This window comes from Alexandromys fortis, unplaced genomic scaffold, assembly GCF_014885135.2.
Source record: "Alexandromys fortis isolate MF-2015 unplaced genomic scaffold, M_Fortis_MF-2015_v1.1 scaffold_6, whole genome shotgun sequence".
NCBI classification, from domain to species: Eukaryota; Metazoa; Chordata; class Mammalia; order Rodentia; family Cricetidae; genus Alexandromys; species Alexandromys fortis.
Window position 1 is genome coordinate 16,787,820 of NW_026067902.1, and position 27,426 is coordinate 16,815,245.

Sequence of the window (27,426 nt, forward strand, 5' to 3'; positions counted from 1 at the left end):
AAGTGTTGAGAAACTGATCCTTTTGAAATAGTCGGCACATCTGTGATCTCAGGATTATATTCAACTAAAGACGTGTGTGTGCTTGTTGACACGAGTCTAGCATCTTGTTAGCCTTTCAGATCAGAATGAAATGGTGTGTCTGGGACGTCAGTGAGTGGCAAAGCCCTTGTGTATCGTGCGCAAGGCCGTGGAGTCGTTCACCAGCGCTGCGTGGAAAAATGATAGAATGAAAAGCACGTCTGTTTTAAACGCTTAAAAGGGGAGACCTCAGCAGAAAGATAGACTGAACTAGCAATTCTTGGTTCTCTTCAGAGAATTCTAAAAAGAAACCTTAAATTTCATAGCCACTGTAAAATGGATTAATTTTAAAAGGTAGGTTTATATAGATAAATTTACATAAATCAGCATATGTTCATTTAAGACCAACTGTAGAATCCTGTCTGTGGCCATTGCTAATTGTTATTGGATCAGTATTAGCACCATTAGATGTAGTCTTTGATATATATATATATATATATATACACACACACACATACATATACACACACACATATATATATATATACATATTCAGTGTGTGTGTGTGTGGGTGTGGGTGTGCATGTGGATGGGTGGGCACATATGCACATGTGGGCACATGTGGAGGCCAGATGTTGATACCGAGTGATGTCCTCAGTCACTGTCCACCTACTTTTTCAGGTACAATCGCTTATTGGACCTCAGACTTGCTGGTGGGGTGGACAGCCAGCCAATGGACGCTAGGCAATTCCCCGTCTCTACTCCACCTCTCTAGAGCTGAGGCTTCGGATTGTTGAGTCACTTAGACTTTTGTGTGGGCACTGGAGATCTGAATTCAGATTCTCATTATTGCATAGCAGACACTGTCTCTCAGCCAAATGCAGAGGTTATCAATATGACTCATCTCTCTAGCTAGCTTGCTCTGGGGATCTTCTGTCTCTGTCTTCTGAGGCTGTAATTATGTGGGTTTCTAGAAACCTGAACTCTGGTCCTCACTCATGCTCGCACGGCAAGTGCTTTGACCACTGAGCCACCTCCTCAGCCCCATCCTTTGTATATTTGTATGTGTCTCCCTCTCTGTGTCTCTCTCTGTCTCTGTCTCTCTCTCTCTCTCTCTCTTCTTGCACACTTGTGTGTGTGTGTGCGCGCGCGCGTGCGCGCGCGCGCGCGCCTGTACTCATTATAGGGAAGGGAGGTGTTTGTTTTCTCACTCTGTAGCTCAGGATGGATTTGAACTTACAGCAGTTCTCCTGCCTTAGCCTCCTGAGCACTGAGATTACAGGTGCTAGAGTTTATGTTCTTTTTTGTGGCCATGCTGGAATCCAGCCCAAGGTGTTCTACTTGCCAGGCAAGGGCCCTGCATCTGAACTACAGCTAACGGTCAGGGTTTTTGAGACAAGGTTTTGCTGTGTAGCCCAGGCTGGCCTGAAATGCACACTGCTACCTTATACTCGACACCAAAATTGTTTTCTAATGCTAGCTCTCACCTGAGCAAATGTGCTCAGGACAGACATGTCCCGTGTGATAATCCCACACATTGTTTGTTTGTCTTTAAATATAGACTTAGCCCTGGAAATTGTCCTTTTTTGGAAAAGAAAGAACTACATGAAGCTCATCCTTGGCTTGAATTTTTGGTTCAGTGTCGGCAAGTTTCCAGTAACTTAACAGGTATTACGTTCAGTATTAAATACACAAGTGTTCTCTAGGTAAACTGTGAGTCTACTGAATGGCATTTAACTTACAAACCTTTAAGTTAATCCTTTGGCTGTAGTCAAATGTCTGACTGTGATCCAGGCTCACATTTTACTAATGAAATAGAAAACTAAAAAACATGGTTTTTGCCCGCCAAGAAAAGTCAGAATTGGAGCCGAGAGCTTATGCAGTTAAACTCCCATCACGTCTGCCTAGTGCTCCGCTCTGCCGCCCCCACGCCACCCACGCAGCACAGGTTCAGTTCCTGCTTTGGTAGATTGACACCCTTTCTCACAAAGAATTGGTGTGCCTTCTAGAAACCTGCTAGGAGTCTTTCCCCTCCTCCCTCCCTTCTCCCTTCCCTCCTTCCCTCCTTCCTCCCCCCCCCCCCCCCCCCCTCCCTCCCCCCCTCCCCCCCCCCCCTCCCTCCCTCCCTCCCTCCCTCCCTCCCTCCCTCCCTCCCTCCCTCCCTTCTATTCTTTTGCAGGGCTAGGGCCTCTCATAAGATAAGTCCCTATGCCCCAGGCATGTATGTGGAGGTCAGAAGACAACTTTGTGGAGTCAGGTTCTCTCCTTCCACCTTTAGGTAGGTCCTAGGAACCTATAAATCTTGCAGTCCGGAGCTCCAAATGGAAGGGAAAGAACTCGTGTATGTGTGGGATTGTTGTGTCCTTGGAAGGGAGCTGCTGAAACAACTGGTGGGGTTATGACTGGACAAGAAAAAAATCCCCTTTACCGCCAAGCATTCTAGCTAGTAATGTTCTTTCTAAATTCTGGGGAAAGATACCAGGTAAGCAACTATACATCAAGCAATGTCAACAACCAGTCTTTTATGTAGTGTCCAGTTTTGTTGGGATTACAGGTGGCAGTGTACACCCTTTAATCCTTACACAATGGAGGCAGAGGCCAGCAGATCTCTGAGTTCAAGGCCAGCTTGGTCTACAAGCTGGTGAGTTCCAGGCCTAAGGGCTATATAGTGAGGCCCTGTTTCAAATAAACAAAGGAAGCCACCTACAACTCTCCACAAGGTCAACCCCCCCCCCCATCGACCCAGCCTGGGCTTATGGGAAGATGACTGTCCACAAGTGGCCATCGCCATCGGCAACATTGCCATGCTTCCTTCCAGTTTCTTTCTGCTTTCTTTCATGACTACTCTTACGTTCTCCATCTGGTTCCCTTGGCGCCTGCCCTGTGCAGAAGCATAGGAAACATCTGTGCTTTGTAACTGCCTTTGCGTAATGAAACAGCGCTCATGTTAATGTTGGCGTAAGATTTCTCTTTGAGAAATAGTCCCTCCACTAACTTACCAGTCTCTATTTTTTGATGAACTTGTCGTTACATTTTTCCCAATTGTAAATAATTGTCTTGAATATATCTTAACGTAAAACCGTTGCTTATGTTTCAAATGAGCTCTGTAGCACACGCAGGCCTCTGCACATAGAATTACCGAGTCGCAGGCTGAAAGGGATACTGTCAGGCCAGTTGCCGTCAGTGAGGTCGGGCCTTTGCCTGGCACAGCCTATTCATGATGACCAACAGTCACCCGGAGCACCGCTGATGCGGTTTACCTGAGGCCTTTGAGTCCCTTGCTGTGAGGGGGCTGTGTGTAGGGCATGTCTGCTTCTTTCTTTGTCCAGAGGGCATTACTACTTTAGAATGTCACGTGTTGAAGTTTGACTCTGCTACCTTTACATTTTCTTTGACAGTTTTATTTTTATGAAGATGAAACTTTTGAGTTTGACACACACACACACATCTTTTCATTGTTTTTAAACTTAGGAAGTTGTTCTTACTGTGGACAGAGTTAAAAATATCTTTCTCAGAATTCTCTCTCTCTCAATTTGGGAATTATCCCTTTTATTTTCAGATCCCAAACTGATCTTCCAGGCCAGCCTTGCAAATGCTCAAATTTTGATTCCCACCAATCAGGCCAGTGTGAGCAGTATGCTCTTGGAAGGACACACCCTCCTGGCCCTCGCTACTACCATGTATGCTCCTGGGGGTGTCAGCCAGGTACGGGAGACTCTCAGACTTACTATGGTGAAATCGGGTTGATTTGAAACTTGGCATAGACAACCGGAATTGTCTAAACCTTAGCTGGTGCTAAAGCAAGAATGCTTCCAAGTGTCCTCATAGATGGGTGAGCACAAAACGGGTGAGTTCACGGTCCTGTGTCCTGAACTGAAACAGAATTCAGGCATGGACAGAGAGTCTTTGTCCCTTTGGTGTGTTTTCTATAACGCCAGGACAGAATCACGATCAGGTTACTTCTGCAAGTCAGTGTATTTTAGGTCTGTGGCTTGTGATGTGTCTGTGAGTTTACCCTTTTGAAAGGTTTATTTGAAAGCATAATTTTTAGCTTTCCCTATAAACTCCTCTGGGGGACATGTGGATGTGCTCCTGTGCTCTTTGAACATACAGTGTGACGGGGCAGAGGGCGAGAATGCTGCTGGACATCCCCTCTCCAGTAGTTTCTTCCTGGCGGCAGTTACCCTTAGATTGCTGCTGTGCTTGAATGGCTAAGCTACTCGTGCCCATGTTTAGCCACCAGTCAGAGGGTACAGGTCAAGAAAGGACTGTGGAATCATCTGCTTGATGGTATTTATTTATTTTTTTTGTTTTTATTTTTGTTTTTTTTGACACAGGGTCTTACTATGTAGCTCTGGCTGCCCTGGAACTCAACTGTGTAGCCCAGGCCTCGGCCTCCCAAGTGCTGGGGTTAAAAGCGTGCCCTGTCATTGCCCAGCTCTTTTATTTGTGAGCAGGCTCACTCTCTAGGCCAAGTAGGCCTGTAATCCCCTGTGTGACCCAGGCTAGTCTTGGATTCTGAGTGATTTTTCTGCCTCAGCCTCTCAAATACTGGACGATATGCAGGCACTACCATGTCCAGCAGTAATAGTTGTGAGATCTTTTAAGATATTAATGAATGTTAAATAGAAATATTACAAACACTGTAGTAGAGATGACTTTTTTTTTCCCAAACAACATATGGTTTGAGAGCAATAGATCTAGCTCTCTTCCTAATCTTGCAGGAAATGGAGGCTGGATGTTAAACATCTAGTCCAGCGTCATGCAGCCATGCGGCCCGAGAACTGGATGACCGCTTTGCTGGTGCTGTTTCACTGGGAGCCGTCTCCTATAGTGACTGGTTTTTACATCTTAAAATATACATGCTAAACATCACTCCCATCTGTAATGTGTCTTCTTGCTTAGGTCATTCAGAACGAAGAAAATGAGAACTGTTTGAAGAAGGTGGACCCCCAGCTCCTGAAGGTGGCTTTGACACCTTACCCAAAGCTGAAAGCCGCCCTCTTCCCACAGGGCGCCGCTCCCAGTGTCCTGCCCTCTGATGTCACACTCTACCACCTCCTTCAGGTACTGTGTTTAGGGAGCTGGTTCTTGGAGGTGACAGTCAGGTCTCTGCCAGGAAACAGAAAACCCTACCTCCTGTAGACACTCAGGGTAAGGAATCGTGGCAAAGAAGGATAGAGCTCTGAGCCTATACCCAGAAGAATGGCGTGGAAACATCATTTTGCTTCTGTTTCAAAGGGATTTACAGACCCTCTGAGACCTACTCAGGCTGTGGAGGAGAAGCATCTTTTGCCCGTATCTCAGTTCAACAGGCTTTCTTCTTTACGTATATGCTCATAGTATCTTCAGTCCAGCCTAAGTTCTGTTGTTCTTTAGAGATGTGAAGTCTGACCTACTCAGATATGAGGAATTCTTGGGGTGGACTAACAATACTTGGAAGTGTGGTTCACAAATATGCCAGAACTGTCCTTTTCTGGAACACCACGAGGTTAGCAGCTTGTGCTAGAGTGCAAGCCCATCACGCCACTTGGTATGCCCTTGAGATCAGTTTTCTGTAGAGTTTCCCGAAGAATGGGGCTGGATGATGACTCAGCGGTTAAAGCACTGCATGCTCTTCCAGAGGACCTGGGTTTGATTCCCAGCACCCACATGGCCACTCACAACCATCTGTAACTCTAATTCTGGGAATCCCGATGCCCCCTGCTGGCCTCCACAGGTACTAGGCACACATACATGCTGGCAAAACACTCATATACAGAAATCCTTAGAAGAATTTCCTGAAGGCAGCCTCGTGCTGGCTGCACATTCTGGTGCAGGTGTGTCTGCCATGGTTGCAGCACTTTGTGTAGCATTGGTGTAAACCAGACGCTTCAGTGACACAGTGCTTTGTCCAGATTTGGTTCAATGTAGTGATCCTCCTGTCTCAGTGTCTCAGGCACTAGGATCAAAGGTGTACAGAGTTCCAACATTTGAATCAACTTCTAAAACAAACCATATCAAGTTATTCTTTGTTCTCTTCTTGACGTACATAATTTTGTTTTGAAACAAGATCTCATGCAGCGCTCAAACTCACTACGTAATCTAGGATGGCCTTCGGCTCCTGATCCTCCCTCTCCTACCACCCAGGACCTGGGCTGGCAGGTGCACCACACCTGGCTATTCATTTGTTTATTTAAAGCTGCATCTTACTGTGCTGCTCAAGTGACCCGCTTGCCTCAGCCCCCTGAGTGCTATGACTGCGGTCTCCTGCCATCATGCTCTTTGTATGTGTGCCCTTTTCTGTCCATGTGCTCTCCATGCGTGTGCAGGTGCACACGTGTGCCCGTGTATGTAGAGATCAAAGCCCAACCTTGGGTGTTGGTCCTTAGGGGCCGTCTCGTGCTCTCTTCCGTAATGAATTTTATGTTCAGAGAGATAGCGTTAAACTGTATTTGGTTCTAGGGATCAAAGTCAGAGCCCCGCATGTGCTGGCAAAGATTCTACCAGAGTCCTATGGAGAGACTCCTCTGGAGGGCTTTCTGTCGTTGGCTTATTTGTTTTAGGGTCAATAAGCTTTTGAGTCTGATTAACTTTTCCTTTTTCTCAGTCTCTGCCGCCCTTTGATCCTAGCAGATTGTTCGGCTGGCAGTCTGCCAACACACTGGCAATAGGAGGTAAGACGTGGGACTTCTTACTCCGGGAGCACATAGCCCTCATAAGGGTTGGTCTGGAACTTGCTGTATAGTCCAGACTGACCTTAGATATCTGATCCTCCTGCCTCTACCTCCCTAATGCTGGGTTTCTTGAGTTTGCCCCCACATCTGACGGAGTGGTTCTGGGGATCAAATGCAGTCCTTATGCATGTGAGGCAAGCTCTCCACCAACCGAGCTGCAGCCTCAGCTCGGAGAGCAAGGTGCTTGCTACTCTCCCTCACCGTGTGCCAGGCTCACACACACTGCTGTCCGGGGTAGGACGCAAGAATCTTTCTGAGTTCTGTGCCATTTTAGGAACTCAGCTTCTGTTTCTCTTGAGTTTGGGGTTAGTGTTTAATATCGTGTATGCTGCCTCTGTCTCCATGCTTGTGATGTTAAATTCATACTGTCTGTCGTAAGGGTTGACACGCTGCTTTCTCCCCAGATGCAGCCAGCCATCTCCCACATTTTTCCAGCCCTGACCTGGTGAGTAAATACGCCATAGTGGAGCGTCTGAATTATGCGTATTATTTACATCATGGACGCCCATCGTTTGCCTTTGGCACTTTCCTGGTCCAGGAGTTGATCAAGAGTAAGACTCCCAAACAACTGTAAGTGTTGAGAGCTTCATTTCCGCTGTTAGAAAAGCATATGTGTGTTTACTGGTGCATGTTAAAAAGTAGTGAAACTGATCACTACCTGCACTGTGATTGTTTGCTTAGTTTTGTTTTAAATGTTTTATTCTTGGAAAATTTCATAGAATGCATTTTGACCATATTCACCCCCTTATATCCCAGGTGTCCCCACCTCCCTACTTACCCAACTTCATACTCTGTGTGTTCCCCTGTCCCCTCTGTCCCCTTGAGCCCACTTTATGTGAACTGAGCACAGCTGAGCCTGAGGCCTGCTTTGCAGATGGTCAGTGCACCAGGTGTCACCCCGCTAAGGAAGATGGACTCTCCCTCCCCTCCCCCAGCACAATCACATGCCAGCAGCTCCTCAGCTATCATGGGACTCTGTGCCCACCTCCCCTGCTCCGAGCTGGGATTCTGTCTGGCTTGAGCTTATGTGGTCTTGGCACGCTGTCACAGTCTGTGAGTTCACATGTCCTCCCGCCCCGCTCTGTCTGGAGAGCACGGTTTTCTTGACATCATCCACCACCTCTGGTTCCTATAATCTTTTGGTCCCCTTTCCACATAGATCCCTGAACCTTGAGGAAAGGGGACTGAACACTCTGGCATCCCTTATCCTGTGCAAGTGAATCAGCTGGGAGTCTGTGGTCATCACCACCAACTGCAAAGAGAAGTTTCTCTGACGAGGGCTGAGCTCAAGTTCAGGTTTAGACTTTGTCAGACTCCAAGCAGTCCCAGGTCACCGAGGTGACTAGGGACAACAGTGATTGTGTTCGGGTGGTGACTTTGTTTTTCCATTGTGCCTTTCTTTTGCATTTCAAGTTTTTGGCTTTATTGTACATAATATTTGCTAATGGAAAAAGTAAAACAATAACTCTGAAAAGAGACCTGTTTTAAAGTCACATGACAGCTGCTCAGGCACCAGCAGCTGCTGCAGAGGGAGTCTATGCAAGGTGCATTTTGTATGCATGAGCTGTCTTCTGTGTTCTTCTTCATACAGAATTGGGGGAACTGTCTAATGTAATTGACAGTGAGATTTTTTTTATGATTAACACAGGGATGCATTTTAAGCTTTGTTTTAGTAGTAGGTTTTCCTGGTGATGTAGTTCAGTAGTTCAGGAAGGAGGGAGTGAAAGACAGGAGGCCGGTCTCCAATTCTTCATATTAAAGGGTTGGCAATGTCTTGTACATCTTGCTAGAAAACTTTCTACGTATATAAAATACATCTGAGACCTCTAAAATGTGCCTTGGAGCTTGACTCAGTGGTTAAGAGCACTGGCCACTCTTCCAGGGGACCTGTGACTCCAGTTCCAGAGGATCGGATGCCCTTTTCCTGCCTCCATGACACTGAGCACACATGATGCACAGACGCTCGTACGTGTAAAGTAGAAATAAATCTCAGAAGACAGGCAGGGTTGATGTTCTATGCAGCTCGTGCTCATACCCGTAGCATGCTCAGAGCACAGGTCCAGTGCTTTTGAAAGCTCTTGGTGGCTGCTGGGTAAAGGTAGAAGCCACAGTGCTGAAGAGTTTGAATAGGGGCTCCAAGAGAATCTGGGGTCAGCAATACAGCTCCGCAGGTGAGGAGCCCGACAAGCTGAGCCCTAGGACCTGTATGGCGGAGGAAGAAGGCTGGCTCCTGCAGTCCTCTGGCCTCCGCACCACACCCTCTGCCTGCGTGACCATGTAAGCTGACCTGGGGCTCCTGGTACCACAGCAGCCCACAGGCAGATTAACCAGCTGACTCGGGCCTGTATTCTAGGTGTGTTCAGTCATTCTGTGGAAACAGCTTCGGAAAGCAGTTACCTTTCTAGAAGAGCCAGGTATTGATTTGGGCCACATCTCACACAAACCAGTAACGCTGCTCAGCTGGCAGCATTGTGGGCCACGCTGGCTCAAGGGGAGCAGGGTATTTTGTTTATCATTAGAGCAGTGGTTCTCAACCTGTGTGTTATAACCCCATTAACAAACCTCTGTCTCCAAAAGTATTTACATTATGATTCACAACAGTAGCAAAATTACAGTTATAAAGTAAAATAATTTTATGGTTGGGGTCACCACAACATGAGGAACTGGATTAAAAGGTCTTAGCATTAGGAAGACTGAGCACCACACTGCTCTAGAGCAACATGTTGCTGACTGGCTAAATCCAGTTTGGCCAGTGCAACTGGGTGTCGTGGAGCATTTTGTTGTTTAACTCAATGAGTACGGCAGGGCTGTGCTTCCTGTGACCGTGTGGCAGCGTGCTGGGCACTGACGTCTTTTCTAGATCCGTTTTGCAGAGACATCTTGGCAAGGAGAAGGGGTATTGTTTTGTGCTTCTGAGATTGCGTTCTGCATTGGCCATGGAAGCACAGCTGCTGTTAATAGCACATCTCTGTACCTTGTATGGAGGAGTCTTAGAACTTCATTTATCTGGGGTGTGGACCTCGGGGGCCACCTCAGCAAAAAGGACTTTGAACTCTGAATTGACCCGACAAGCTGCCGCAGTATGACTCTCGCTGGTCCCCGTGGACTGGGGACATATTTTGTGAAACAGTTGGCACTGTAGTGACAGCTTTGAGCGTTTGTGCTAACACAGACAAGAAATGCTATGTCCCTCATCTTTCCCTGCAGCCTCTTCTCTACAAGATGATGCTTCTGGTGGCTTCTTATCAGTTAGGAGCCAGCCACAAAACTAGCTATCATTCTTACCAATAGCCCACTTATAGCAGAGAAGAACTAAGACCTATTGCAGAATACAAGGAATTAGGAGAGGAAACTATTTTCAGTAGGTACACTAAAGCAGATCTGGAGAAACAAAAATGCCTTGCTGCGAATTCTCTTATAAAACTTTTGCTGGAACTCAGAAATATAAGCAGTGCGCAGTCTTCCTTTTCGCAGAGATGACAGGGCAGCGTCACCTCCATCCGGATGGCACTGGTCCCACTGGCACTTTGTTGGCTCCCCATTTCTCCCCAGAGAAAGCAACTTTTCTGAAGAAAAATAAAAAATTCCACAACCTTGGCGTTGCCATTGGCAATGTGTAGCGAGTGCATTTCACACTTACTAAATTTTTCCCAATTATGCCAGGCAGTGGGGTGCACACCGTTAGTCCCAGCACTCAGGAGGCAGAGGCAGGCAGGTCTCTGAGTTGGAGGCCAGCCTGGTCTACAGAGCTAGTTCCAGGACAGCCAGGGCTGTTGCACAGAGAAACCCTGTCTCTAAAAACAAAAACAAAATATTCCCAATTAAAAATTTTTAATTTAAGGAAATAGAGTTGTAGTACCCAAAATAAGGTGACCTAGAACCCAAATGAGCAAAAAGGGAAGGGAGAGAGCAAGTGATCAAATACAAGGCTCCCTGCCTGTCATTGATGTCGTTTCATTTCCTTGTCCTAGTGAGAAGCAGATGGCTTTTTTTGTTTTGTTTTCTTTCTTTCTTCTTTTTCTTTTCCAAGATAGGGGTTGTCAGTGTAGCCCTGACTGTCCTGAAATTCACACTGTAGATCAGGCTGGCCTCAAACTCAGAGGACAAACTCCACCTGCCTTTGTCTCCTGAGTGCTGGCATTAAAGGTGTGTGCCACTACTGCCTGATGAGAAGCAGTTTTTAAAAAGGGCATGTGTTCTGTCTGTCTGTATGTCTGTGTCTGTGTGTACACCAAGATACCCACAGATATCAGAAATAAGTTTTTGTTTTAAGATTCTATTTTTCTGGGCAGTGGTGACACATGCCTTTAATCCCAGCACTCGGGAGGCAGAGGCAGATGGATCTCTGAGTTTGAGGCCAGCCTGGTCTACAGAGTAAGTTCCAGGACAGCCAGGGCTGTTACTGAGAGAGACCCTGTCTCAAAAAACAAACAAACCAAAAAAAAAAAATTCTAAGTTATGTGTCTGTAGTAGGGAGGGGTTATACACGTGCAGGTGGGAATCCTGCAGCTGGCGTGACAGGTGGCTGTGAGCCGCCTGGCATGGGTGTGGGAGCCTGACTTGGGTCATCGACAATAATGTAAGCACTTGTAACTACTGGGCCATCTCTCTAGCCTAGCGGACAATGTCTGTGAGCTGGTTCCCTGCGCCATATGAGTCTGTGGAATCAAACCCAAGTTGTCAGGCCGAGTACCAAGTATCTTTACCTACTGAGCCGTCTTCCTGGCCCCCCTCATCTGACTGTTATGTGGGTTCTGAGGTGTGAACTCAGGTCCTCACACTTGTACAGCAGGATCTTAAACCATTGAGCTAGGTCTCCAGCCAGTGTGAAAATGATGTTTCTGACTGATGCAATGTTGATCTTTGTTTTTCAGGATCCAGCAAGTGGGCAAGGAGGCCTACACCTTAGGGCTCACTTCCTCCCACAGCCCTTCGGTAGCGGCTGCCTGTGTGTGCTTCTTAGAGTTGCTTGGTCTTAGCAGCCTCAAGCTCAGAGTTGACATGAAAGTGGTGAATGTGATTCTGGGCTACAAGTGCAGAAATGAAGACGCTCACCCCAGTTCTGTCAGAGAGTCTCTAGGTACAGCGCCTTTGTTCGTTTTGCCCAAAGGACACTGGGGAAGGGTGGAGACAGTACTTACCCCCTTTCTTGCACAGTTCATATTGTTTATTTCACTTTCTTAGATGCCATTTTAATGGGGTTTAAATGACCCTGAGCCTCATTACTTGAACAGAAATGCCCAGGTCCTGACTTTTTCTATTGAACGCATGCCCAGACCCTTGATGACTTTGATCACATTAAGCCTTTTCTTTGGTTTTTGGCTTTTTGGAGATGGGGCCCCACTGTGCTCTCTCTTGCTCAGGCTGACCCTAAGCTCCTGAACCCGAGCAGGGCTGTGCCGCTGTGCCCACTTGGGTCTTTCTCGCCTGTGTTTTTCACAGCTGAGAAGCTGACTAAGCTTCCTGACGGTGACAAGGCCACCACCGAAGACCTGCTCGTTCTCTTGGAAGAAGGCGTGTGGAACAGCGTTGGGCAGCAGGGTTTCAACAGGTTTGTGAGCTGCAGCCTCGGGCCGTTCTAGTAAACCTGACCATAGCAGCCTGTGTTCGGCTGATCTTCCAGTGTCGTGCTCTTTCCTCAAAATCCCGGTCTTCCTCAGCCGGCATAAAGCAGACAAAGAGTTGCAGCTTCCCTGTGGATGCCCTCTGTGCGGGTGAAAAGGAAGTCTGCTCTTCCTTGTAGGCAAGAGAGGTGGTGGGTTGTTAAGGTTGTTGCGGTGTTTTGTCTGCATGTATGTCTGTGTACCACATAAGTTCAGTGTCCTCAGAGGCCAGAAAAGGGCATCAGACCCTTGGAACTAAAGTTACAAAAGGTTGTGAGCCGTCATGTGGGTGCTAGAGCTTCACATGGGTCCTCTGTCAGAACAGCAATTGTTTTAACTACTGAGCCACCTCTCCAGCCCAAGAGAGGGGTGTTTGTTTTGTTTTCAAGACAGGGTTTTGTTTTCAAGACTGTGTAGCCTTGGCTGTCCTAGAACTCACTCTGTAGACCAGGCTAGCTTAGAACTCAGAGACCTACCTACCTCTGCCTCCTGAGTGCTGGGATTAAAGGTGTACACCATCACACCCATCTAGTTTTTTTGTTTTTTTTGTTTTTAGGAATTCTAATAAATATTTGGTATGTGTTGAGAAGTATATATTTTAATTATTTTTATTTTTACCACAACAGAGATCAAACCCACAGCCTCATGCATGTTAAGCATTTGTTCTGTACTGGGTGGTAATGCTTACTCCCATTGAAAGGGTTTTTGTTTGTTTTGCTTTATTTCCTTTTTTAAAAAGAAAGTGCTCTGGTTAATTTTTACCAATTTCCAAGTTTCAAACTAGATCTATATTATAGGTGTGTGCATTTGTGTGTGTGTGTGTTTGTGCATATGTGTGCAGGTGCCCATGGAAGCCAAAGGTATTGATTCCTTGGAATGAGAATTGCAGGCAGCTGGGAGCCACCTAACATGGGTGCTGGGAACCAAACCTGGGTTCCCTGTAGGAGCAGTAAACTCCCCTCACCACTTAGCCATCTTATTTACTTATTTATTTATTTCATGGTTTTTGTTTTGTTTTTGAGGCAGGGTCTCATTATGGAACCCTGACTGGCTTGGAGCTCGCTCTATAGACCAGGCTGGCTTTAAACTCACAGATACTCCCCTGCCTCAGCCTCCTGAGCACAGAAATGCACCACCATGTCTGGCCTCAGAGCTATATTTTAATATTTCCCATCTGCTGTCCATCCCCAATTCTGATTCTAGGTTGTCCAGTGAATCCAGCAGCCAGTGGGCATTAGTGTTACAGTTCTGCACGGTCCACAATATGAAGCTGAGCCTGTCCTACCTTAGAGAATGTGCCAAGGCAAATGATTGGCTGCAGTTCCTGGTTCACAGCCAGCTCCATAACTACCACCCAGAAGAGGTAAACCCACTTCCAGAACAGTGTTCTTTCTGTTTTTGTCTGCTGTGAGGGCCATGTTTGCCAAGTTCATTAGACGGGCATCAGACAGGAGGGTGATCGTAGGTAGAGAGTGTGGATGAGTTTTGAGGATTCCAGGTTGAACATGGAAGTTCACTCAGATTCACTCAAAAGCAACCAACTGTGGTGTCTCAGGTCTGTCATCTCAGTACTAGGGAGACGGAGGAGGCAGGATCACAAGTTCTAGGCCACCCTGGGCCAGATAGCTGGACGTTATCACGGACAAGTCAGATGACTTTGGAAGCAGCACGTGGTCACCTCTGACAGTTCAGCATCCTAAAGATCCATCCTGAGCCTTTCTGCGATGCATGCGCCTCCTCTGGCTAAAAAGGAGTGTGAGTGTGTTTTAATCATCTGCCCTTTAGGTGAACTCTCTCCTCCAGTACTTCAGCCCCGTCCTTCAGAGCCACTTGAAGCTGGCTTTTGAGAAACTGTCATCAGGATCCATCTCTCAAGTGGATGGGGACCAAGACTACAAGGGCCACCAGGAACTCCAGCAAAGCAAAGAAGAGACAAGGGATTTCTTCGAAATTCTCCACCAGTGCTCGGAGGAGTCAGCCTCCTGGTGCTGGCTTCTGGCTGAGGCAGTGAGACAGCGGGCTCCTGTCCTCAGTGTTCTGGCCGCTTGTCTCCAGGTGAGGGGCACGCGAAGCCTAAGTTTAAGGGGCCAGAAAGCAGTAAGACAGAACAGAGCTGAGCATCGTGGTGGGGGCCTGAAGTCCCACATACTTGGATGGTTAAGTTAGGAGGATGGAAAGTTTGAGGCTAGCCTGGGCCCTAAGGCGAGATCCTGTCTCAAAAGAGCAGCACAAGGATTAGAGAGATGATGACTCAGGGTTTAGAGCACACACTGCACTCTTGGGGACCTGGGTTTGGGCACCAGCGCTCATGCATACACCCCACACAGACACTCAGCACACACGTAGTTAAAATAAACTAAGTCTTTTCTTTCTTTCTTTCTTTTTTTTTTTTTTTTTTGGTTTTTCGAGACAGGGTTTCTCTGTGGCTTTGGAGCCTGTCCTGGAACTAGATCTGTAGACCAGGCTGGTCTCGAACTCACAGAGATCCGCCTGCCTCTGCCTCCCAAGTGCTGGGATTAAAGGCGTGGGCCACCACCGCCCGGCCTAAACTAAGTCTTTTAAAAAGTAAAATAACAACCACTAAAACAGCCAAAGCAAGGGCCAGTGGGAAGGCACTTTCCACAAACTTGACAGCCTGAGTTTGATTCCTGGGCCTTACAAGGTGGAAGGAGATAAGGGTTGGAGAGTTGGCTCAGTGGTTATAAGAGTGCTTGTTGCTCTTGCGGAGAACTGGAGTTCAGTGCTCACAGCCGCCTGTTATTCCAGCTCTGGGCACCCATTGTCCCCTTCTAGCTTCTTTGGGCATCAGCACACACATGCTCAGACACACAGAGAATCAGACAGGAGAGAGAAGAAAGAAAAAGGAAGGGAAAGAAAGGAAAGCGAGCCGGCAGGCAGGCGGGGATGGGATGCACGGTAGTGAGGCTCCTGCACCTGCTTCCAGCGTCACTGAAAGTGTCTGTGCTGCCACAGCTCAGGCTGTCCCATCACTGAGGTTCCTCCCTACCTCCTGACACCAGTGAGGCCAGCAGTCAGAGCTCAGACCCTGACTGGCTGGCCGTCACAAGAGTACTCTGCTGGGCAGGCATCCACCTCCCCCTCGCTGAAGAACTCCAGCTAGTTAATGGAGTCTCGTCCCCTGGGTGGCCTTTGACCGCCACATTCTTCAGGACGGTCTGTGATGGTCCCTTGCGTCGTCGTCAGTTTGTGTCCACATTTGGACGCTCTCTGAGTGACCTGCACTGAGAAACAGTGACCTCTTCTGAGGGAGGGAATGCCCGTCTGTGGCCTTTGTGCATCTCTATGATGGGCCCAGTTCTTTCCTTCTGAAACATTCTTATCCGACGACAGGGAGCCAGTGCTGTCCCCTGTCTGTGTGTTTGGATTGTCACCTCTGTGGAGGACAGGGTTGCAGCTGAAGCAATGGGACACATCCAGGCCCCTGTAGAGGATCACCCATGGAGCCTTGAGGACCTGTCCATTATCTGGAGAACTGTGTTGTCGAGGCAGAAGAGCCGCACCCTCATCCGAGGCTTCCAACTTTTCATTAAGGTATTTTATGTGCTCTCCTGTCTCTCTCTCTCTGTCCTGTCTCTCTCCAGGTGTTTCTAGAACTTCAGCATTCAAGGCATAGCACCCCTTGGCTTTTCCTTATGGAATCAACAAGAAATGACAGTAGACCTACTGTGTGGTGTTTAGTGTTAGGTATCAAGAGACAATAATAGACCTACTGTGTGGTGTTTAGTGTTAGGTATCAAGCCCCAGGGCCTTTGAGAGATACCGCATTTATTTAGCAGAGGACTTATATGTATTGGTGTATTAAGTTCATACAATATAAAACTATGTATAGGTAGATGTTATGAAGTGGCATTACCCTTTTTTTTTTTTTTTTTGGTTTCTCTGTGATTTTGCTTCCTGTCCTGGAACTAGCTCTGTAGACCAGGCTGGCCTTGAACTCACAGAGATCCGCCTGCCTCTGTCTCCCGAGTGCTGGGACTAAAGGCGTGCGCCACCACCGCGCCGGCGCATTACCCTTATTTTCAGACTAAAAACTAAAGTCACAGAACTGAAACCACACAGACTTAAGTGCACTAGTACATGGGCACACTTACAGTTCAGATTACTCCTTTCTAATCCAAAATTCCTCTCTTCTGACCTGACAACCCCACTACTAGTCTGGATGGTGCCACAGAGACCTAAGAGGGTAGGCTACTGGAGCATTTTGCCTCCAGGAATGCTTGCGGGGCATAGCGCCACCCAGTGGACGTCTATAGACTAACCAGAAATGGATTTTTTTTTTTTTTTCAAAAGGAAATAACATTTAATTTGATTCTGAAGCTGTTATTAATAGCATTTGATGTTCTGGGTTTTCTAATTTCAACTCTTCTTCAAAGGATTCGCCCCTTCTATTGATTATGGAGATGTACGAACTGTGTATGTTCTTCAAGAATTATGAGAAAGCCAAAGTCAAGCTTGTGGAGTTCCAGAAAAGCCTTGAGACGGTAGGCTGGAATGGGAGTGCCCCCGCCCTCTGGTCTGAAGTTGGTTGGCTTGGCTCTTGTGCTTGGTGGCTGGCATGGGGAGACAGCAGGCGAGCGAGTGTCACGTGACTGACAGTCACACGTGTCCTTGCGGGGAAGCCAGGCAGGCGTGCAGTGACTTGTAGTTGCTACAGAGACATGTCGCATGATACGCTGCTGCGCTCGTGTCCTGGTGGTGTAGCCACACTTAGTGGGGCAGAGATGAATGCGGACGCCAAAAAGAGAGGGGTGGCCCGTGGCTGCGTTTTCTCAATCGGGGATGGCCCTGAGGGTGACCCGGGCGAGACACCGCTTTATCTCCTGGGAGAGGCAAAGGTTTTGGTTCGGGAGCCATTGAGAAGGCTCAGCAGGTTCGCCTCGCAAGCTTGACAACCTCAGTTTCATCCCCAGAGCCAGGGTGGAAAGCAGGAGAGAGGCCTAACTCCCTGAAGCGCCCCACGTGAGCCGCCTCACGCATCTCTCAGTCCAGCGTTGCCCCGAAGCTGCTGCCACGAAGTTGGTGCCCATAGCTTAGAATTCTTTTTGGAGGGCATTCAGGATATTAGAGTAAAATTAAATATTAAATAAAATAAGATTTTTCGTATTTTAATAAGAAAGGAAATGCCTACTCAGGTGAAGGTTTTTGAGACACTGTGTTGCTCAGTAGCCTAGACTGACCTGGAATTTATAATTCTCCTCCTCTCAACAGAGGTAAGAAAAGCTGTCTAAAAGACCTAATTATATGAATTTGAAATCTCCTGTGCTCAGATACAGGCCCAAAGCCGCTTCTAGGAAGCTTCCAAGTGAGAAACTAATTTGGTGATATGAAGAATTTAGCCAGGAAACTCCATGGTTCTCAGTGTTGGCATCTCTCGACTTTCATACACACAGCCCCGATATCAACATTCCATGTGTGATAGGCCGAGGAGGATGCTCAGATTCTCCCTGTGTGATAGACCCACTAGAGAATACCCTTAAAAGTTTTTGACTTTCCTGTCCCGAAATTTGAGGATTCTGCCTTTTCATTCCTGTGAACCATTGTCTTTGAGCCTTCGTTGTTTCTCGTAGCTTGACACAGCTCCTGCAAGGGGCCTTCCTGTCCTCCCTGCCGCATGGATGAAGGATCAGGCGTGTTTCCTTTGGAAACTCATGCCACAGCAGTGTGAGACACAGTATGAGCTGGGAAAGCTCCTCCAGCTGCTTGTTGGAACTGAGCACCTCTTTTCCGACGGTAAGCCAGCGTTGCCCTGAAGCTGCTGCCAAGAAGTTAGCTCCCATATCTTAGAATTATTTTTGGAGGGCATTCAGAATTTTAGAATGCATCGAGAGATAGCATCACACTGATGTCCATAACTGAGGTCGTCTGTAATAGCGCCATCCACCGTGATGCAACCAGTCCTTCTAAATAGCTGTCACATGATTGTAGATGGAAGTTTCTGTCACACCCAGTCCCACGCTGATCAGTCCCCACAAAACACACAAAGGCTTATATTAATTATAAACTGTTTGATCTATTAGCTCAGGCTTTTTATTAACTAGCTCTTATGACTTGAATTAACCCATTATTCTTGTCTATGTTTAGCCGTGTGGCTTGGTACTGTTCCTCAGTGCAGATTCTCATCTTACTTCTTCTGCATCTGGCTGGTGACTGCAGACTGAGCCTTTCCTCTTCCCAGAATTCTCCTAGTCTGGTCACCCACCTATACTTCCTGCCTGGCTTCTGGCCAATCAGCATTTTATGAAACCAATATGAATGACAAATCTTTACAGGGTTTATCCCACAGCACATGGTCACACACGCATACACACACACTCACACGTGTGTATGTACACACGCATGTGTGCACGTGCTTCCATATTGACACATCATTGTAATCCTCTCTGGCAGATAACTGTAATATGTCCTCATTGCTTATGGCCACAAACCCTATTTCAGAAATAATAATTGTGAACATTTTAGAGATAATTTGTGCTTTCATTTTTTTCCTCCAGACATTGGCTCTCTAAGATTGTTGCCAGTTATATCAAACTGACATTGTCTTTCTCTTTTCTGCTTGTTGGGTCTTTCAAGTTGTTGAGAGACAGTGTCCTCCTGTTGTACTGTTCCGGGATGCTCACAGATGTTCAGCTGATGAGCAGAGCTCCACGGAACACTGACAGAATGCTGGGCTCCGGGTCTCATGGCTGAAAGAAAACAGTGTTCCTAAGAGGTAGCATTCCAGAACAGCACGGGCTAGTGACTGTGTGCTGGCTAGTGTTTTGTCAAGCTGACACAAGCAACATTTACCTGGGAAGAGCTGTCTCAGTTGACCAATTGCCCATATCAGACTGGCCTTGGTCATGTCTATGAGGAATGGTTTTGGTTGTTGATCGACTTGGGAGGGTCCAGCCCACTGTGGGCAGTGCTGGTCAGAGCCCAAGCCAGAAGAGCAAGCCTGTAAGCAGCACTTTGCCATGGGCTCTGCCTCAGTTCCTGCTTCCGGTCCCTGCCCTGACTTCCCTCTGTGACAGACTGCTACTGGGCAGTGTGAGCTGTAAGAAACCCTTTCCTCTCTGAGTTTCGTTTGCTCAGAATGCTGTAGCACAGCAACAGAAAGCAGACCACAACGCATGTCTATAAGCACAGCTATGCTTTTTCTAAGCCTGTGGTTTACTTCTGTAATCTTTGCAACTGGAAGGCTGATGCAGGAAGACCTGAGGCCAGTGTGGGCTACATAACAAGACCATGTCTCAAAAACCAAGAAAAACATTTGCGTTTTCTATATTTCTATTGCATTTTCTATAATATAAAGAGAGAAGGCATGACCATGCTGGTGACCGTTGTGTGGTGTGTCACCTGTCTCTAGAACTACCTAAATCAAACTGCCATTCTGCAGCAAACACTAGAAATAACCTCATGTCATCGTGTGTAAATGGACATGCATGGGCTTCACATAATACTAACTGGAAGTAGGAACAAACCCACCGCACAAAGCATTGGTAGAGAATCCTTGCTCGTCTGTTTGTCTGTTGCTGTACTGGCTATCAAACTCCGGGTGTCGTGTGTGCTAGCCAAGCTCGCTACTATCAAGAGGGACTCACAGCTCTGAGATTCCTGATGTTACCAGGGTAATCCTTCCAGGGACAACAGGAAGTGCAGCTGTGTCCGCTGTGTTAAATAAACACCAGATGGAGCAAATATTGCTCCATTCTGAATATAGTTTCAGTAGCCATGCCTGAGGACCGGCCAGTACAGTCGTAGTTGCCCTGCAAGCCTGTGTCTCCATGATGCTGGTTTTGATTGAGCAAATGACCAAACAAATTGGATGGAAATAAGAACAAATGAGATAGAAACACACACACACACACACACACACACACAGAGAGAGAGAGGGGGGGGCACTAAGGTAGGAGAATTGCCATGAGACTGAGGCCAGTCGGGACTAAAGTGAGATTCTGTCTAATAAAAGCCACCTGTGTATGATAGGTGTTGATTTCATGTCTTAATCTAATCTCTGCCAGTTCTTAGAGCAAGTTGGGCAAGTTCAGCCAGACTTTGACTAAGGGTTTTGCAATGTACACACACTCATACATGCATACATATACACACACATATATATACACTGGAAATGCTAAATGTCATATATACATACATATGTACATATTTATATACATATTCATGATACATATGTGTTTGTGGATAGATAGATAGATAGATAGATAGATAGATAGATAGATAGATAGATAGATAGATATGGGACTTAGCATTTTGAGTATTTAGGTAACTGAACTTACAGCTTCTCTAATCAGTCAGAATAAAAGACTTGTTTTTATAGGACATACACCTATAATCTTAGCACTTTGGAGGTAGAGTCAGAAGAATCAGGAGTTCAAGGTTTTCCTTGGCTAAGCTCAAGGAAATAAGCTCAAGACCAGCTTGAGCTATGTGCTACCCTGACTCAAAAAACAATCAAACAAAAACAACCCAAAAAAGAAAGTCCTGTGTCTGTTGCTCCTTTCCTCACGGGGTGTTTCCTCAGTACTGTGTAACCGTGTCCTCTCTTCCACACAGGCCCAGACATGCAGAAGCTTTGTGCGCTCAGCCAGATCTTGAAGGATACACCTGTGGCCATCAGCTCTGCGGTTATTACCAGCTACAGCCCTGAGAATTTTCAGCACGAGTGTAGATCTATTTTGGAAAAGCTGAAGGCAGATGGACAGTTTGCTGTGGCCAGGAGAGTGGCAGAGTTAGCAGCGTTGCCTGTGGACAGCTTGGTCATTGAGCAGGTAGAACATTTAATGCTCATGCTCCTAACAGAGAACCCAAGAGATGCAGTCCCTAGGCGGGGCAGCCCTTCCTGCACATTACTTCAGAAGTGAGTTCACTTTGCATATACTGAAAAATATGCCTCTCTGACGTAGGCACTGCCTGTAGAACAGCAGTTCTCTACCTGGAAGTCACGTGTCAGATGTCCCGCATATCAGATATCTATATTATGATTCGTAATAATTGCAAAATTACAGTTATGAAGTAGTGACAAAATTAATTTTATGGTTGGGGTCAGCAGACCAGGAGGAGCTGCATTCAAGGGTCGCAGCACTAGGAAGGTTGAGAACCACGCCCTGGAATAAGCTCGGTTAGACGCACTGAGAACTTTTCATTCCGACTTTGCTCATAATTGTACCCAGCGCCCTCTGGAGGCCAGGCTCATCTGTATTCGTGAGATTGGCTTGTAGCCAGCATGGCCTTAGCGCATCAATGTCTGGAGGATGCTTCCTTACCCCGGCAAAGCTGAATGAAGTCTGCTTTGTTCAATTTCACAGCTAACCCAGGAAATGGAGACCCTAAAACACACTCAGAAGTGGTCCGTCAAACACACAAGAATTGACTTCTGGAAAAAATGCCATGAAAACTTTAAGAAAAACTCCATTTCGAACAGAGCGGCCTCTTCCTTCTTCTCCAGCCAGGTCCCTGTGGTGAGTGAGCATCCCGCTGAGCCAGGCAGCCTGGAGGAGCGCCACCTGCTGCTCACGCTGGGGGGGCACTGGCTGGCCCGGGAAGAGCCTGTTCCCTTGGGAGAGCTGGAAGAGCTGGAGAAACAGGCCTGGATCTGCCGCATCACCCGGCATGCCCATGGAGGGGGCGCGGAGGAAACCCAGCCCGGCCCCTCTCAACAAGTGTCAGCTGGCGCTGAACTGTCCTTTGATATCTTAGCTGATGAGTTTTCCTTCTCCAAGCTTGCTGCTCTGAACACATCCAAATACTTAGACCTTAATGGTCTTCCATCCAAAGAGACGTGTGAGAACAGACTGAATTGGAAGGAGCGGGAAGCACTGAATGCTCTGATTGGACAGCTGCTGGATGGCGGCTCTGTGCCCGAAGCAAGCAGGGTGTGCCGGTATTTCCACTTCTACAGTCAGGATGTGGTGCTGGTGCTGCTCTGTAGAGCCTTGGCGTCCGCAGAGGCCAGCGTGGACGACCTGCACTCAGACATCCGAGCTCTCCTCCCAAGTGCTGCACTGCCTGACGACCAAGAGAGCCCTCGTGCCCCTCTCCGGAAAGTCCATAGCAGTAAGTAAAGGGTGACATCCTGCCTGTCTTTGCCACATGGTGCGGTGCTGTCTCCAGAAAGGGCCCCTCTTAGGATGTTTAGTTACAGTAAACTAAAGAGCCACTAACTTTTCCCCAAGTAATGTGCTAACAAGGTTCTTAACTAGTCAATAAAGTAACATCTTTTTACTAGCTCAAGCAGATCAAGTGGAGGAATTCAGCTTGGCTGATAGCTAGTTTAGTTGACTGAAATTATATAAATATTATAAGCCAGCACTGGGAGGCAGAAGCAGCATTGCCCATGAGTTTGAAGCCAGCCAAGGGCTACATAGTCAAACTATCTTAAAACAAAAATAAAGCCAAAAACATCTAGGCATGTGAGCACACACCTTTAATATCAGCATTCAGGAGGCAGGGGCAAGTGGATTTCCATGAATTCAAGGCCAGTTTGGTCCACATAGCAAGTTCCAGGACAGCCAAGTCTAGGGGAAGAGAAGTTGATATATAAAGCACATAGATACCTTTGGAGGGGACCAGTTTGGTTCCCAGCAACCAAGTTAGATCATTCACAAGGCCCTGTAGCTCTAGCTCCAGGGGACCAGCCCCTTCTTGTAACACTCATGCACACACATGGGATTAAAATCAAGTATCTGCTTAGGAGTTTATAATTATACATCATTAGGAGATAGAAATAAAATAGGTTTTTTGTGTTATTCACCTCATTGAACTTGTTTTTCCTATGTGTTCTCTTATTTTTCTTGGAATTTTCAACATAGACATGTCGTGTAGAAACAGAGAATGTTCCGTGTCGCCATTGCTCTCATTTATGTGTCATTGTGCTGGTTGGGCCGAAACTGTCGGGTGGGGCGGTCGTGGGTGGTCTTGGGCCACCAACCGCGGGCTTACTCCCTTGCTGCTATCGTGGGAGGAAAGCACCTACCTCGTTCTACACTGATTTGGGGATAGACTTTTATCGTCATTGTTCAGTGTTCATTGTGATTGTTTCTGCACCTGTTGATCTGTCCGTGTAGTTTTTTTTCCTTCTTTAAACTATTAATATGAGATGCTTATTGATTTTTAAATACCGAACCAACCCTGCATTCCCAGGTAAACACATCACCTTTGATCAGTAGAGGTGGGACTGATTAGCTCTTTGGCTGAGGGCTTTTGTGTGTATGTTCTTGAGGACTAGTCTCAAATTTACTTTTTTGTTTGTTTTGAGACGAGATCCCTCTACATAGCCCTGGCTGACCTGGAACTCCCTTTGTAGACCAAGTTGGCCTCAAAAATCACAGAGATCCTCCTGTCTTTGAAGTGCTAGGACTAAAGGCACACGCCACCACACTCAGCTGTGGTTTACCCAGGTGTAATTTACCCCCCCACACCATACCCCACCACCTTCCAAGGTCTTATGTAGCCCAACCAACCTTTAATTTCCTGTGTACCCAAGGATGATGTTAAACCCCATCCTCCTACCTCCACCTCTCAAGTGCTTGGATTAGAGGCGTGAGCCGCCATGGCTGACTTGATGTTATTTCCCCAAGTCTGAATCTAGAGGCTTAATTTTAGAATAGTTTAAATTATTAATTCCTTTTATTATTATACAGTTATTAAGGTTATCTTTTAGCTTTTGGATGAGTTTTGGTAGTTTGTGTTTTTTTTTTTTTCAGGAAAACTTTTTCCCCTGTGTTTTGGATCATTCGGACTGTTTTCTACCTTATTGTGTAATGGTTTTGTTTTTTCTTTTTAAAGAAAAGTGCATGGGTGTTTTTCACTGTGTGTGAAAATACAGTTGTAGTCTTCACGTGGACTCTGGGAATCAAACTGGGATTCTCTAGAAGAGCAGTCAGTGTTCTTAACTGCTGAGCCATCCTTCAGCCCCCCACCCCTATTTGACACAGGGTCTCTCTATGTAGCCGGCCTAGAACTCAATATGTCGACCACGTTTGTCTGTGCACTGTGTGTATTCATTGCCCTCAGCAGCCAGAGGAGGGTATCCAACCCCGGAACAAGAGCTGGGGTTGGTTGTGAGCTGCCATGTGGGTACTGGGGATTGAACCTGGATTCAATATGGATTTACCTCCTCCCAACCCCCAGCTCAATCCAACTGCCATGGCAGCCTCTACCACCACTGCCAAGAGGTGACTTAGATGCCAGGGCAAGGGAGGGTAGGCATAGGAGCTCACGCCCTACCCTAAAACTGGTCCTGGCGCTTGCTTGAGTGCTCCTATGTACGGACAGACACTTGCAGTCTCTTCTCCACCGCCGTGCTCAGGTCTGGGCTTCTACAGGTTTGTTTGTTGTGTTTTGAGACGTAGCCCATGCTGGCCTCCAACTGGCTGTGTAGCCAAGAATGACCTTGAACTCTTGATCTTCTACCCCCAAGTAGCGGGATCAAAGAGATGCCCCCAACACCCTGCTTCACTTTTAAAGTATGTTTTTAGATTTAAGCTGTTTTTCTGTTCGTCTGTATCACTGTATGGGCAGCGGTGGCCTTGAACTCCTTACTGAATCTCCCTGCATCCACTTCTAGAGAGCTGGGGTTACAGGCTTGTGCCGCCATGCAGACTTATGTGATGGGAGTGGAGCTCAGGGCTGCAGGCGTGCTAGGCTTCTTCAGCTCATGATGCTTCATATTCTAAGTATAGAAGTTTAGCATGCTTAGTGTAACAAGTGACGGAGTGCAGTCACGCAGAACACGAAAAGTAAATTCAGTGCTGTCTTTTCAGAGCTTCCAGGACACCAATTTTTTTGCTTGCATGTGTTATTTTCTGCATGCCAGTGCAAGCACACACAACACATTTCCCCAAAAGTTAGACCCTATCATATTCATCTGCACTGGTCAGGATGGACCAGTGGTCTCTCTAATAGGGAAAGACCATTCTACTGGATGGATGTACCATACTTCAGTGGGGGTTGATTGATAGCAAAACCCTGTGTCACAAACAAGGTAGCAGCACACATCTACAGTCTTAGCACTTGGGAGCTGAAGCAGGAGAATGACTCCAAAGTTAAGGCAGCCTGAGCTACAGAGTGAGTTCAGGGCCACCCGTGCTAAGAATGAGCTGCTGAGAGACGAAAAGAGACAAAGTGTCACACGGTCTACTTTTGTTTCCTTACGAAAATGTTCTACCAAGTAAGAAACATTTCTCCTAGTTCAGGCTAAGGCTTGGCATTTTTACAGTGCTGGGTTTCAACCTAAGGCCTTAAAAAAAAAAAAAAGATAGGCAAGCTCTCTGCTTCTGAACCACATGCCTGGCCCCAAGGTTTCCTTTCTAAAACCCATAATAAGACTGGGGAGGAGTTATTTGAAGAAGGGAGGCAGAGCCCTGCTGAAGTGAGAACCAAGGGGTCGAGAGATGGTCTGGAGATAGGTAGATAGGTAGATGTGTTGTCTGTGCAACACAAGGGGGACTCGAGAGCAGAGGGCTCTGGCGCGCGTCTCGGTGCTGGCCTCTAGTGCATGCAGGAAGCTTGAAGTCTGAGGTAGTGAGATCACTGAAGAGACCGTGGTTGGATTTCCTGAAAGGCGGTGATGGAAGTTTAAGTGGGGCTCTGTCAGAAGTAGCCCCAGAGCCAGGAGCATCATGGAAGCTCAGTTCAGGGGCGGTGGGGGGGGGTGCGGGGGTCTTTTCAAAGTGATGAAGTCATGGGGCGCTGGGAAGAGGGCAACCTAAAGCTCCCTTCAGCCTTGGGTTTGCTTTCAGCTTCCAGTTTGGACAGTCAGTCTTTTATGATGGCGCCCTCTACTGATGAGGTGGCGAGGAGTCTCCGCGCTCTCACCAGCAAGTGCCTCCGCGGGAAGAACTACTGCCGGCAGGTCCTCTGTCTGTATGAACTTGCCAAGGTGTGTGCCAGGGGGCCCACAGAGCACTGTCTGAGAGGGAAGTGGGAAGCTGGGGCAGACTTTGGACATTGCAGTGGGAGTTCTTCAGATGATAATTGTGAAAGGGAGAGAGTACTTGCCTAGCATGAGCAGGGTCCCTAGATCCCCAGAGCCACAAGAAAAAAGAACTATGACTTGTACGGCAGGCCCTTGTCAAGATGGTGACCCATCTGGGGACTAGTGGGGAGGATGCCAGGCCACTTTGAGTCTTGGCTGTAGCTCGGGCAAACAGAAAGGTGGGGCAAGATATTTAACTTCCATGGGCTCCTGGCTCTTCTCTATAAACACTGATTTGAACATGAGTTCCTTCTAGAACTTCAGGAGTAAGATTTTGCTCTATAAATTAACATTGTATATGACATTTGATGCATATAAAGACAGAAGGCTTAAGCCTCTAATCCTAGCACTTGGGATACCGAGGCAGGTGGATTGCCAGGAGTTTGAGGCCAGCCTGGGCTGTATAGGGAGACCCTGTCTTCTCCATCCCTACTCCAAAACAACCCAGAGCAGCCATGATTTGTGTGTGGCCCTGCGCTGGCTGGGAAACAGCCACAAGTGCAAGACTACTAGTAAGGGTGCAGCGCTCGCCTCAGACGGGGTCTCTGCAAACTCGGGCCTCCATGCATGCTCCGGGAGCAATAAAGGCTCTTTCACGTCCACTCCTTTACACCGTATGACTGAAAAGATGAGCGTTCGACACGAGGTGAGGGACTGGCTTGGTGAGGTGACAGGACTCACAGGCGTGCTGCTGGCTGCTTCTGGTCTTCTGGAATTGCTAAGCTCTGGCAGCAGTGGTCTGCACATTTCAGAGCGTGTTTACTTTTTGTTTCACAATGACTTTGCTCCTGTTATCTTCCACTTAGGAGCTGGGCTGCTCCTATGCTGATGTTGCAGCCAGGGACAGTGAAGCCATGCTGCGAACAATCTTGGCTTCTCAGCGGCCTGACCGATGCAGACAAGCCCAGGTCTTTATCAGCACCCAGGGCCTGGAGCCGGACACTGTGGCTGAACTAGTGGCTGAAGAAGTGACCCGAGAGCTGCTGACCTCATTGGAGGGAACAGGTGCCTTCTCTGCAGACCTCCCAGTCTCTCAGACAGCACTGTTTCCCAGCATGAAAGATTTGAACGTTAGAATCATACACAGCTTGTATAT

The 27,426-nt window shown here is 47.3% G+C and overlaps 1 protein-coding gene across 1 annotated transcript in view; it reads left to right on the forward strand.

Annotated features, from left to right (window-relative positions):
* Spg11 (SPG11 vesicle trafficking associated, spatacsin) overlaps nucleotides 1-27,426 on the forward strand; it is a 63,067-nt gene that overhangs the window by 29,113 nt on the left and 6,528 nt on the right. Inside the window, exons 17-32 of the mRNA XM_050132577.1 lie at nucleotides 1,580-1,686; nucleotides 3,578-3,723; nucleotides 4,924-5,085; nucleotides 6,608-6,674; nucleotides 7,139-7,304; nucleotides 11,609-11,814; nucleotides 12,177-12,285; nucleotides 13,541-13,700; nucleotides 14,123-14,392; nucleotides 15,689-15,889; nucleotides 16,732-16,839; nucleotides 17,926-18,088; nucleotides 20,909-21,123; nucleotides 21,661-22,408; nucleotides 26,095-26,234; nucleotides 27,137-27,335. Coding sequence (XP_049988534.1) covers nucleotides 1,580-1,686; nucleotides 3,578-3,723; nucleotides 4,924-5,085; nucleotides 6,608-6,674; nucleotides 7,139-7,304; nucleotides 11,609-11,814; nucleotides 12,177-12,285; nucleotides 13,541-13,700; nucleotides 14,123-14,392; nucleotides 15,689-15,889; nucleotides 16,732-16,839; nucleotides 17,926-18,088; nucleotides 20,909-21,123; nucleotides 21,661-22,408; nucleotides 26,095-26,234; nucleotides 27,137-27,335 — 3,167 coding nt within the window. The remainder of the gene's footprint in view (nucleotides 1-1,579; nucleotides 1,687-3,577; nucleotides 3,724-4,923; nucleotides 5,086-6,607; nucleotides 6,675-7,138; nucleotides 7,305-11,608; nucleotides 11,815-12,176; nucleotides 12,286-13,540; nucleotides 13,701-14,122; nucleotides 14,393-15,688; nucleotides 15,890-16,731; nucleotides 16,840-17,925; nucleotides 18,089-20,908; nucleotides 21,124-21,660; nucleotides 22,409-26,094; nucleotides 26,235-27,136; nucleotides 27,336-27,426) is intronic.